The 13,920-nt window shown below is 39.5% G+C and overlaps 1 protein-coding gene across 50 annotated transcripts in view; it reads left to right on the top strand.

The window, feature by feature from the left end:
• The window catches only part of ATF2 (activating transcription factor 2), a 90,708-nt gene that overhangs the window by 52,201 nt on the left and 24,587 nt on the right, over positions 1 to 13,920 (top strand). For 49 of the 50 annotated variants that reach the window (XM_043525892.1, XM_037911941.2, XM_043525863.1 and 46 more), the window contains 2 exons: positions 5,621 to 5,770; positions 10,562 to 10,768. In XM_043525892.1, the coding sequence (XP_043381827.1) occupies positions 5,621 to 5,770; positions 10,562 to 10,768 (357 nt within the window). Of the gene's footprint in view, positions 1 to 5,620; positions 5,771 to 10,561; positions 10,769 to 12,024; positions 12,230 to 13,920 lie in introns of all 50 variants that reach the window. The other variant, XR_006285079.1, reaches the window with a different exon arrangement.

Here is a 13,920-nt window from a genome sequence, read left to right as displayed (position 1 = left end):
GAAAATAATACATTTGAGAAAAATCAGTCTTTGCAGAAAATTTGTGAAGAGAAAATGAGCTGAGATTTGTGATATAACTATTAAATATTTGCCCAGCTCTAGAAATAGAAAAGACTTATTAGATTATCCAGTCCATTGCCCTGACAGTTTTAGAAACTTTACCATTAGACTACTAGTACTCCAGCTGTACTTTCAGAATGAGGGGGAAATGGTTCTGATTGGACATTACATTTTTGTAAGGAGAATTGAGTGAACAAAGGATGAACCTTTGCTCCTGCTCTTGTTTGACTGCAGACAGTTGGTGGCAGGTCTTGGAGTTTTATTTTTTTGCAACACTGTGTTTACAGTAGTAAGAAAATTAACTTATTTTAATGAGAGTTTAGAATTTGCAAAATATAGAATTCAGTAAAAATTGCCGGCACATGACTGCAGTTTTCTTCTGTGTTTGGCATTAGAATTGACATCTTAGTTTGGCAGGAAGTTGGTGCAAGTTACTCCCTTTCTTCCTCACGCAAATTGTTCCAGCAACCTCCTGTGTCCCTGCCAGAGTGGTCAGGCAAACCTGGAAAATGTGCAGTCTAAAAAGGGGAAGAGCTTCATTGGCACTGCTTTTTAACATTATTTTAATTTTGTTTTTTGTACATAATATTTAATGTTGCAAAGTCAAGCACTCAAAAGCTAGGAAATGCTATGATAAAGGTTCCCCATGTAACCTTAATTTGATCCTCTTATATGTATGCATTATAATAGAATCATAGAATATCAGGGTTAGAAGGGACCACAGGAGGTCATCTACTCCAACCCCCTGCTCAAAGCAGGACCAATCCCCAACTAAACCATCCCAGCCAGGGCTTTGTCAAGCCTGACCTTAAAAACCTCTAAGGAAGGAGATTCTATCACCTCCCTAGTGAAAAAGCTTTTCCTAATATCCATCCTAAACCTCCCCTGCAACTTGAGACCATTACTCCTCTTTCTGTCATCTGCTACCACTGAGACCAGTCTAGAGCCATCCTCTTTGGAACCCCCTTTCAGGTAGTTGAAAGCAGCTGTCAAATCCCCCCTCATTCTTCTCTTCCGCAGACTAAACAGTCCCAGTTCCCTCAGCCTCTCCTCATAAGTCATGTGCTCCAGACCCCTAATCATTTTTGTTGCCCTCCTCTGGACCTTTTCCAATTTTTCCACATCCTTCTTGTAGTGTGGGGCCCAAAACTGGACACAGTACTCCAGATGAGGCCTCACGAATGCTGAATAGTGGGGAACAATCACGTCCCTCTGTCTGCTGGCAATGCTGCTACTTATACAGCCCAAAATGCCGTTAGCCTTCTTGGCAGCAAGGGCACACTGTTAACTCATATCCAGCTTCTCGTCCCTGTAACCCCTAGGTCCTTTTCTGCAGAACTGCTGCCGAGCCATTCAGTCCCTAGTATGTAGTGGTGAATGGGATTCTTCCGTCCTAAGTGCAGGACTCTGCACTTGTCCTTGTTGAACCCCATCAGATTTCTTTTGGCCCAGTCCTCTAACTTGTCTAGGTTCCTCTGTATCCTATCCCTACCCTCCAACGTATCTACCACTCCTCCCAGTTTAGTGTCATCTGCAAACTTGCTGAGGGTGCAATCCACACAGTAAGCCTCCAACAACCTTTGCTGAGCATGTGCAGATCTGGATGGACTTCTATGAAAACAGCAAAAGACACCTCTTTGATATCAGGACTATCCCCTTTGCCAAATTTCAGGTTTGTGCTCCAATGCATGGAGGTGCCAGAGCTCTTCAAAGAAATTCCTGGAAAGAGAAATTTATCATAGGAAAAAATAGTTTTTGTCACTCTTCAGCCTCAGATTTAGCAAAACCTCTTGCTAAAACTTTTTCCAAAAAAATTCAGTCTGAGAATAAAGAGAGAGAGCATGGAAAATTCCAGTCCAAATGATTAAAGTTAGACAAAATTTATAAGCAACTGAAAGCGGGGACTTATAATGGAAAGTGCTAAGTAACTTAACAGTGGGCATCACTGCCAGTTATGCTTGTAATATCTTATCATACTCCAAATAGTCTCCAGGTGTTGTAGGGCTGAATGTGAATTTTAGGCTATTTAAACACAAATATCTCAGTTAAGCGCTTTGTAAGATTTGGATTTTAGCTGAGCATCTACGTGTTCGGATGCTTATCCAGACCTGTAGAGGCATCTATATGAGTCTCCATCTGTCCCCACAGCTTCCCTTAGGTAAAGCCCTGTTGGGAATCAATCTGTGGTCTTCCTCCTATGGGTAGTGGGGAGTCTTGTATTCAGAGAAAGGTGGCAGGCCTATTTTCTACTGTTCTTCCTGGTATCTTCCAGGGCTTCCCGGGGTGAGGAGCAGGGAGTGCTTCTGCCTTACTCATCAATATATCTGCATTTTGCCTTTATTGAATTAATGACCTCCCTTCTTGTGCACTTTTGTCTATGGTACACAGGAGAGCTGAATTTACACTGTAAGCCTGGTGGCATTCAAAAAAGGATAATAAATATTGATGTTTTTTCTTTTATGTTTGTGCAGAAGGTAACAATGTGCAATAATAAAGATTATTCAAGAGAGATGTGCATTTTAATGTATTTTAGACCATCATGTAATAAAAAAATCTTTTAATTTGTTGTAAAAGTATACTAATGTAGTTTTTAATGAAGTTGATGGTTTTAAGTACAGTACTGATCATTAGAAAGATGCACCCTCATGCACAGTTTATCTTGCAGGGAAATTGTTTAATAACACTGAATAAAATCTTACTGTGGGAGTGCAAAATTTTGAAAATAAAAACAAACCTATTAATATAGCCATTGAGGATACCTACGTCTGTGTTTTTTATTAAGAAAGAGACAGAAAATATCATATTGCCTCTATATAAATCCATGGTACACCATGGTATGTGCCAATGTGGTCGCCCCATCTGAAAAAAGATATATTGGAATTGGAAAAGGTTCAGAAAAGGGCAACAAAAATTATTAGGTGTATGGAGCGTCTTCCGTATGAGGAGAGATTAATAAGACTGGGACTTTTCAGCTTGGAAAAGAGATGATTAAGGGGGGATATGATTGAGGTCTGTAAAATCATAACTGGTGTGGAGAAAGTAAATAAGGAAGTGGTTTTTTACTCCTCATAACACAAGAATTAGGGGTCACCAAATGAAATCAATAGGCAGCAGGTTTAAAACAAATAAAATGAAGTATTGTTTCACAGAATGCACAGTCAACCTGTGGAACTCTTTGCCAGATGAGGTGAAGGCCAAGACTATAACATGGTTCAAAAAAGAACTAGATAAGTTCATGGAGGATAGGTCCATCAATGCCCATTAGCCAGGATGAGCAGGGATGGTGTCCCTAGCTTCTGTTTGCTAAATGCTGGGAATGAGCGATGGAATGGATCACTTGATGACTACCTGTTCTGTTCATTCCCTTTGGGGAACCTGGTATTGGCCAGTGTCTGAAGACAGGATACTGGAATAGCTGCCCCTTTGGTCTGACCCGGTATGGCCGTTTTTATGTTCTTATGTCCTTACACCACATTAGGCATATAAGCTTGTAAACAGAATACATTAGCTTTTGTTGAAAATCTGCTGTAATTCTAATTCACGTTTATAGTGAAAGCATAGCTTTTATTTTCAAGCGGTTGTAAACTTAATTATCAAATAGATTAGTACAGTCAATGAGATCTGCTTTAGAATATAGCATATAGTTAATATATAAAATCATCTGTGGCTCTTGAAATATATTGTATACAGATACAGTTTGTAATTACTATTTTTTGTAATTGTGTTGCTTAATAAATCAGCTAATAAAAGCTTTTGTAAACCATTGTGGAAAATATTTAGCCCGTGCACTATGTAAACATTAGTTAATGCTCACATCTGAGTGAAATAATGTCAATTATTTAATGCATCATCAAGATATCATCTTAGAATAAAGAATATGATTTTAAAAAACAAACTATAAACCCACCAGATGTTTTTTAATTCGGTTTTGAAAGAAATTTCCTGTGTCTGGGTTTACTGTCTCTGTGTATTTATCCACTCTTGTTTCTCTATCACATTGTACACTGTCCACTCCACTCCACTCCATCATTGGTATTAGTTCACTTCTCTGCAGGGTGGATTTGATTTAAATCAAATTGATTTAAATCATGATTTAAATCACTAGTCAGGAACACTCAATTTAATCATGGTTTTCTACGTAAAAGTGCATTCTTGTTGGTTGTTATAATCTTAATACATATTCTTCACAACTCAGAGATAGATGTAGGTTTCATTTTTAGAAGGTATACACTATACATTTTTAAACAGATATATTTTGAAAACTTTTCAGATTAGTTTTACAGCTATATCAGAAAATGAATGATTGTTTGGTTATTTCATTTACCAAAGGTAATTGAAGCAGATATTTATGAAGTCATTGGGAAGTGAACTATCTCCAATTCGGCAGGTTAATCATTAATATTTGGAGGATTTTCTTGCCATGCTGTATTCGGAGAAGAAGACATTTAAATTGTTTTATTTAACTAAAACAACAAAGTTAAGTATTCTGGATTTTTTCTTCAACAGCAAACCTATAATAATTTAACAAAAAAGCATTTGTCCCTCACTTCTCACATTTATCTCCAGACTTCTCCTTGTTCAGCTCTATTCCGCCCCCAGCAGTCGTCTATTCATTGAACTTTTTGAAACTTTGCACTTTTAGAGTGAGGTAAGGGATTGACTCTGCGTACACAAATTTGCAGAGGGACAATAGAGTTGAGGTCCGTTGTTTCTCACCTTTATTTATTTTATTTTATTTTATTTTATTTTTTATTTACTTTAAAACACTTTTGCTGTTAACAAGCATGTTACCTTTGGAGACACACATCCACAGTTTGAGAACTGCAAAACTAAGCATCTCTGATGGTCTCTTCTAGACTGAGCACTGAGTCCCATTGGGTAGATAGAAAGATTAACCTAAATAATTTATACAGAAGCCTGTGGAACCCCATAAGATTGAGTCCCTAATCCATGAACTATTGGAACTTATTTACCAAACTTTTCTTAAACATTACATGAATATATTGTCTCATACTATAGAATTAGAATTTATAATCCCTATTCCATGATGAAATACATTATAGCTTAACAATATCTTAATTAAAACTATCTTTAGATAGGTGTTTTTTCCTCAAAAACCATTTTATCAAAATCTGATTTTTTTATGTATTTATTTATTTTTAAAATCATTGATTTTTCGCCACCCTGCTTCTCCTACACTGTTCTGTGCATTTTCTTCCATATGATGCTCTGTAGAAGGAATGCCCTTCCTAAACTTGTTCATAAAGCTGTTACCCTTCTTCATATTCCTTTTCACTACTCACTTCTACGGTGATGGTTGCAAGCAATTTTCAACTAGTAGAAGGCCAATTAGACTGTTGAAACATCAAAAAATTGTTTTATCCTCTTGCACCCTGTGTGTGTTTCTTACCTTAAAATGTGAGCTCATTGTGTATGTTTGGAAAGTAGCTAGCAGTATATGGGTGCTACTGCTATATAAACAGCTATTATTTAATGAAAGTTATCACAGTATCTTCCATTATGAAAAATGTGACAGAATATTTTCTTTCTATACTTTCAGCGATTGAAAGCTGCCTTGACCCAGCAGCATCCTCAGGTCACAAATGGAGATACTGCCAAGGGGCATGCTAGTGGATTGATTAGGACTCAGTCAGAGGAAGCCCGACCACAGTCATTACAACAGCCTGCTACATCAACTACAGAAACACCGGTATGACAACAAAGCCAAGATGTACTTCTAACCTTTTACTGTTACGCAAAAATCTCTGATCCTCTTTCCTTTATTTTATATATTGAAAATAAGATTGAGGTGTGTTATGAACCAATATTGGAAAAAAAATGGGGGTTGTCTTACCTACTTGGTAAGAAGCTAAGGCCTCCTGATTTCCTTAGCACGCTGGCATTGAATTCTGGGGTAAACTGAAAATTGTGCAGCAAGTTAAGATACATCTGGAAAATATCACCAAAACAAGGCTTACCATGGTATTGTATTAGTTTAATATTAAATATCATGAACACCTCTTAAAATATTTTTTCAATCATTTCGGGTTCCTGCTTAAGGTACCATTTGCTTGAAAGAGCTGTTATTGACTGATATAGAAATGGGGGACTCAGCTGCATAATTTAGTTAGTTTACTGTGCTCTCTTGGGTGTTGTGAAAATGGTGATGTTGGGAGAACTATTCTAGATGATGACTAGGAATAGGATGAAAATGGGTGGGAACAATGAGCTAGGTTAGAGAAGGGGAATAGGTGTGCAATTGGGAGTTGGGGAGAGGTCTGGTCCTCTTGATTCTCGGAGAAGGCTTCAGAAGCTACAGTTTTTACCTCAGAGGTGTGATGTTGACTTGCTTTCATCTGGTCAGAGGAGCCTGTCTGGAAAGCTCTTTCTCAAGAAAATCCAGTCTTACTAAGTAGCACAGTTAAAAGAGAACCACACACCCCTTTTGTGGGGGGAGAAAGAGACAAACATGAAGGAAGCAATGCTATATTGAGTGTATTTCAGATGGTAATTTTCTTTTGTAGGTATTAATGTACACGAGGAAAATGACATTTTGTAGACAGAGGTTGTCAGCAATTGGTCACTTTGTCTGTTCAGGAGTTCTTTCTTTCCCCTAGCCAGTGTCCTTAAAATCAGATGACCTGTATCTCTCTCCTGTCTGTTTTCCCAGCTGTAGAATTTCTGCCAGTGGAAAAGCTGGTATGAAATACTTATTCTCAAATATCATTGCTCCCGTGTTGGCAAGCTCTAGCTTTTAGAGTTAGACTTTCAAAGAAAAGATGTATAGCGTCTCTCTTCTCTGATACCTGTGGATACTACGTTGGCTCTGTAGTACCAGGCTGGAACTCTCTCACATGGTAGTTTTCAGAGTAACAGCCGTGTTAGTCTGTATTCACAAAAAGAAAAGGAGTACTTGTGGCACCTTAGAGACTAACCAATTTATTTGAGCATGAGCTTTCGTGAGCTACAGCTCACTTCATCGGATGCATACTGTGGAAACTGCAGAAGACATTATTATATACACAGAGACCATGAAACAATACCTCCTCCCACCCCACTCTCCTGCTGGTAATAGCTTATCTAAAGTGATCATCAAGTATTGGTCAAACTGGACAGTCTAAAAGAATAAATGGACACAAATCAGATGTCAAGAATTATAACATTCATAAACCAGTCGGAGAACACTTCAATCTCTGTGGTCACGCAATCACAGACATGAAGGTCGCTATCTTACAACAAAAAAACTTCAAATCCAGACTCCAGCGAGAAACTGCTGAATTGGAATTCATTTGCAAATTGGATACTATTAATTTAGGCTTAAATAGAGACTGGGAGTGGCTAAGTCATTATGCAAGGTAGCCTATTTCCCCTTGTTTTTTCCTACCCCCCTCCCCCCCCAGACGTTCTGGTTAAACTTGGATTTGTGCTGGAAATGGCCCACCTTGATTATCATGCACATTGTGGGGAGAGTGGTCAGTTTGGATGAGCTATTGCCAGCAGGAGAATGAGTTTGTGTGTGTGTTGGGGGGAGGGGGGTGAGAAAACCTGGATTTGTGCTGGAAATGGCCCACCTTGATTATCATGCACATTGTAGGGAGAGTGGTCACTTTGGATGAGCTATTACCAGCAGGAGAGTGAGTTTGTGTGTGTGTGTTTTTTGGAAAAAGGGGGGCGGGTGAGAAAACCTGTATTTGTACTGGAAATGGCCCACCTTGATTTTCATGCACGTTGTAAGGAGAGTGGTCACTTTGGATAGGCTATTACCAGCAGGAGAGTGAGTTTGTGTGTGTGGTTTTTGGAGGGGGGTGAGGGGGTGAGAGAACCTGGATTTGTGCAGGAAATGGCCCACCTTGATTATCATATACATTGTGAAGAGAGTGGTCACTTTGGATGGGCTATTACCAGCGGGAGAGTGAGTTTGTGTGGGGGGGGGCGGAGGGTGAGAACCTGGATTTGTGCTGGAAATGGCCCAACTTGATGATCACTTTAGATAAGCTATTACCAGCAGGAGAGTGGGGTGGGAGGAGGTATTGTTTCATGGTCTCTGTGTGTATATAATGTCTTCTGCAGTTTCCACAGTATGCATCCAATGAAGTGAGCTGTAGCTCACGAAAGCTCATGCTCAAATAAATTGGTTAGTCTCTAAGGTGCCACAAGTACTCCTTTTCTTTTCACATGGTAGTGGATCTCTTGAACAGTAACATCACATGCTAGTCTTTTTAAGGATGTTCAAAATAAAGATCTGAAGATAGACTCCCTTCAGGATTTATAAAGCAATTGGTAGGGCCTTAAGAATCATGCTAGAGTATTCCTCTAGGGTTTTCCTTTTAGAGGTGAGGTGATGTTCGGTTTTTAGAGCAGCTGAGAAACAAAAGCAAAGACTTTGTCATAGTTGCATGGGATTTCAACTTTATCATGAAAATCTTCTCAGGGATTTGAAAAGAGCTTCTGTGGAGTGCTTTAGAAGATTTCTAACCATAATGTTGTCTTAATGGCCATCTGCTTGTCCAGAAAATTGAGGATGAAGCTCCCTCTATCCTTACCACTTTTTTCATCAGATCAAGCTAGTAACTAAGGGTCAGAATTGAAAAGGATTCTTAACCTTCTCTCTCTTTGTGCCTATAACTAATAGCAGGCTCGTTAATAGGAGGTGTAAATGCTGTCAATACAATCAAGCAGTAAGATGTGTTAAAATTTTTCGTCACAATTGTTTGGTGCAAAAGGAGACAGTTGAAAATAATTTGTGTGTGTGTTCGGTCAGGAAGTTGTTCTCCCCTTGTTCTGTCAGGCCTGTGAAACTGACTGAGGAACATACTTTCATACATACTATAGAACAAGCTTTGCACTTCCTATCTGCAGAGAACTTTGAAAATTAGAAAAACAGATCCCCTGTTTGTTCTTTTATGAAGTACCAAAAAAGGCATCACAGCTTTTAAAGTTTAGGTATCTTGGCCAAGGCTTCCAAAAATGGACGTGTACGTTCATATCTAGGCACCTAAAGAAGAAGTCTGATTTACAAAAGTGCTGAGCACCCATTAAAGGCAATAGGAGGTGGTGGGTGCTCAGCATTTTTGAAAATCAGGCCATTCAAACACTGAACGTCAGACGTCCCTTTTAAAAAATCTTGTCCCCTTCTGGTTTTGGGGCTAGGTTAAGCAAGTGTATGCTGCCCAGGGTAAAGAGGCTCTTCTTACTGAGTCCATCCACAAGAGCAATGTCTATTCTTGGATTGAGACTGTGTAACGTCGCCACCTCAGTGTCGTCCTCTACTTTTTATGTTGTTAATCTTGATGTGACAATCTCTGCAGATGCTGCCCTGAGAAGGTAGATTTAAAAAAAAAAAAAAAAACACTTGGTCACAATTTTTCTTCTAGGTATACATACCCTGTGTATAATCTGGTTAATGAGTACTACTGTGAAAGTTCTCAGTGTCTAATCAGTAAGAAATATTTGCAAATGGTCAATTCCTAACTGTTAATTTAACTTCTCAAAGTCCCTTTATACCAGTCTACATTTCATATTATGAGCTGTGGCAGTTAGGATTGGTACTTTGATTTTTATTTTTACTTATTATTACTTTTTGCATAACAAGTATTGAGCATGCAGAGTCAGCCAGGTCCCTTTATGAGGAGAGTTAATTCAAGGTGCGATTTTATCCTCCTTATCAGCTGATAAGACTTGAAGATCCAAGGCTGTATAGCTATAATGCAGTAGTCCTTTTATTGGGGACTATATTCTGCCCATGTAGAGGGTGGGCTGTATGATTTAATAGGATATTTTCATTTCTACTACTTTGATCCTATCCATGTCTGGGCTGGCATAGAGGGACTTGGAAAAGCCAGAAATAACAGGTAAGAAATTACTCTTCTAGGGATCATTAAATACCAATGCTTTGTCCAGATCCTTGTGATGAGCAGTAGTTATATATTGGGCAATAATTACATAATAACAACCAAAGTATAGTTAAGTTTTAGGAAGATAGGTGTTTGGAAAACACCAGAAACAGAAACTATATGAAGTTATTGCCTGATAAATTTCATTTTACAAAGTCATTTTTAGTTAAAGGGTCTTTTAAAAGTTAAACCCTGTAAATATTTTGTCTTCCTGTAACTTTAAAATGGGTAAAAGAGTGTTTGAAAAAAAAATCTAAAAAGTTATTTCTTTCAGGCTTGCTTTTATGCTAAGTATCCAAATGGAATGAATTTTTACAGCAAGATTACAAATCTGGAAACCAGTGGGTCACGATTAAAATACTGACAGAACCTTAAATGTAGTGCACTAGTGAGCAAAATCACAATGAAAACTATTAGACAGTATTCATAGAATTAAGATGTATATCTAATGTTTCCTTTAGTCAAAAAATATATTTTAAATATTAGAAGAGAAATATTGTTGATGTTTTCCTATGTAAATATGTGTACATTTATACATGTAAGTCAAACCCTTACATTTGAGTTACATGTTATGTTACACTGAACTATGATGTTCCTGTTTCCTTCAGGCTTCCCCAGCTCAGCCCACACCCCAAACCCAAAATACAGGAGGTCGTCGAAGAAGAGCAGCAAACGAAGACCCTGATGAGAAAAGAAGGAAGTTTCTAGAGCGAAACCGTGCTGCTGCTTCAAGATGTCGACAAAAAAGAAAAGTGTGGGTGCAGTCATTGGAGAAGAAAGCAGAAGACTTGAGCTCACTAAATGGTCAATTACAGGTATTTTCTTTTTTGGTTACAAGCAAGAAGTAAAGAGTTATCTGAATTTTCAGTTAGCAATCCTGGGGTCATGGGGAGCAAACTTGGTATGGGATTTACAATATGAATAGCTTTCTAAAATGCAGTTGAATTCAGAACAGACATAATCAGTGAATGCACAAATCAGAGGTATAATGAGAATGAGACTATGCAGCTTCAAAGATATGTGAAATCTGGGATCTCACCTACTTGGCCTTTGTTCCATTTTAAGTAACTTTAGGGTTGTGACACAAACCAACAAGAGCAAGTCCATATTGAAGTGAAGTCTCATTGGCAGAATGTTAGCCTTAATTTAGAAATGCCTTGTTTATATCAATTTGTGTCACTGCCTGAGTTACTTAAATTCAGATTTTTGTTTCCTTTGTATTTTTTAACTGTAGTTTTTTTTCTTTAAAGTGAGTGTAGTGCTCGTGAAAGGTGCCAGATTGACAGCACTGGAAACTGAAGGCCTCTATTTGTCCACAGAACAGATACAACACAGGCAGTGGCAGTGCAAATTTCACCCCACTGCCCTACCAGTGCGCCTCAACCCTATTTTTGAGGGACCATGTAGTATGAGAGGGTTGTCCAGTATCTGTTCCTAGTCAGCCTTTGGTGCCTTTGCTGAGACTGCCAAGAATGTGTCAATTAATGCCAAGTTGTGATGTTGACTCCCACCCAAATCCAGTGAACTGAAACTACCAATTCATTTCATTTAGACAATAAAGCAGGCAACTGGTGATACTGGCATTTTGCTACCAGTCTGGGTCTAAGCTCTGTATCAGACAACTTGAGCCAGCTAGGCCTCTTTAATAGGCTTTTAAACAAAAAAAATACAACCACCCTCTTAGAAGTATATAAGAATTAACACAATAGACAATGTCTCCTTGTAAGGTACCAAGGTAAATAAAAAAAAACATAGCTATCTTTTATTTTTATTGAAGATTATCAGAAATATAATAGGATAGAGAATAAAGCAAAGAATCACAGTAACATTCATTTTTTGGTTCCTGAATATTAATATACAGAAAACTTTGGGTTGCCAGCTCCTCACTGGTATAAATTAGTGTGGGTTGACTGAAGCCAGTGGAGCTTCAGTGACTTATACTAACAGAGGATCTGGTTCTCAATCTCTTGACATCCACATTTTTAAATGAAACTTAGAAGCAAAATATTGTAAGATGTATTGACATAAATTACTTATGCCATACTGTCCTTCCATTTTGTCCTCAAAACAGTTGAATGCAAAACGAGAGGAAGAATAACAAAGAGCAAGAAAGAACAAATTTTCAAACATCCATTCTTTATTCTTTGACCTGCAGAGTGGGCAGGCATGTTGAGCACAATGCTGCAACATGCTGAACACCCTTAGTTCCTCGTCTGCAGGGCTCTTCAGCATGTCCGAGGATCCTGTCCCATTATGCAAATGAGACTTAAATCTAGGTAAAGGACACAAAGCTGTCACCAAAATTCAAGAAAAGATGCATTATATCTCAATGTTGGTGGAATTACATTCAAATATAATACATAGTGTCTCCCCAAACTCTCTCACTGCTCAGTAAACATTTTTCTAATAGTAGTGGAGTAACAGTTCTGACTTCAGAGTACTATAATACAATGAACTTGTACAGCACCAAAGTTAATTAACACAAAAATAGATGGGTGTGGGCTTATAAATGGTAATATTGATAGATTTTAAAAATACATAAGCTTCTTCACTGCCATCTATTGACTGCACCATGATTTTATTAACACTGATAGGAGTTGTGTAAATAAGTTGTGCATATCCCACCAATTATCAGACATACTAAATGAAACTTTTTGAAGATTACTGAAGAAATTAAAATATATGCCACAATTACTGGCCAAAATTCGGTTGCTTCAAGCGCTTGCACATGTCCCTTCCACTGTAGGTATGTGCGCCTCAATCACAGTCACTGCAGATTTTTCCCTCAGTGGGACCTGCCTGGGAGGCTCAGGCGCTTTCTGGTGCTGCACAGTCATAGCGTCAGTGTAAAGGGGCCCAGATGACTCCTCAGTTCCTTCTTACTACCTGGGATGGTCTCTGAAACTGTTCTCTTTGCTATGGCAAGCTTTCTCAGTCTTCTTTATTTTTCTGATAGTTGTGTATAATTAATAGTTATAAATAATTAATTAGTCTTCATTAGTATAGTTTGTTTTTCTCTTTCTGTTAGAGTTTTTTCCGTGCTCGGTGCCAAGGCATGCCTCGGTCACCGGGCTTCGAGCCCTGTGCCTCCTGCAACAAAGCTCTGCCCCTGAGCGACCTGCACTCCAGTTGCTTGAAGTGCTTGGGTGAGGCTCACTTCAGGGATCGCTGTCAGATTTGCAGGGACCTTAAACACCATATGAAAGAGGACTAGGAGGCCAGGTTCAAGTTCCTACTTATGGAGGCAGCGCAGAGACCTTCCTCTGAGCCGAGCCAGTTGGACTCAGCACCGAGCACCTCGGCGTCAGTGAGGAGCGCTCCTCCAACCATGTGAGAGTCCCAGCACTGTTCGCCATCCTTGGTGCCAAAGAAGAGGCATAAAAAGCAGCCAGGTGAGAGGAGACGTTCCCCAACACCAAAGAAAGCCAGGCATGGGGAGCAAAGCAGAATGCAACCTAAGTCAAGCCACTCCTCTGCCTCAGCATTGCAGCAGTAAAAGCATTGTGTCTGGTTTTGGATGAACCATCGGCACCCAGTGTGGTACCAGCGCTATTGTCATGCTGTCCACACTGGAGGTGTTTGCTGCCACCAGGGACCTGCTATTGCTGTCAGTACTGGTGTCACTGGCAGTACAGGCGTTGGTGGTATTGGTGCCAGTGGGAAGGAGAAAGCAGGTGCCCCCAGTTACCGTCCGGTACTGGTCCCCGCGGTACCGTCCAAGGAGAAACCAACCATGCTGGCCGCAACACAGCCTTCCCTGCCTCAGCACCGATCTCCATCACTGGTGGGAACTGCTCCTCAGTGGTCACCAGATGGAGACTCCTTGTCTTTGAAGTTGGAGGTTGGGTCAGACGCCTCTCATCCAAGGAGTTGACCCCGCCACTCCTCCAGTGATCCCTACCCTGCCCTGAATTGGGGCACAGGTGGGCCATTGAGTGCTTGGCCTAGTGGTCACTAAGGCGCCTAT

Source organism: Chelonia mydas, chromosome 11, assembly GCF_015237465.2.
Source record: "Chelonia mydas isolate rCheMyd1 chromosome 11, rCheMyd1.pri.v2, whole genome shotgun sequence".
NCBI lineage: Eukaryota > Metazoa > Chordata > Testudines > Cheloniidae > Chelonia > Chelonia mydas.
Note: the sequence above shows the minus strand (reverse complement) of the source record. Positions and strands in the feature narration are given on the sequence as shown.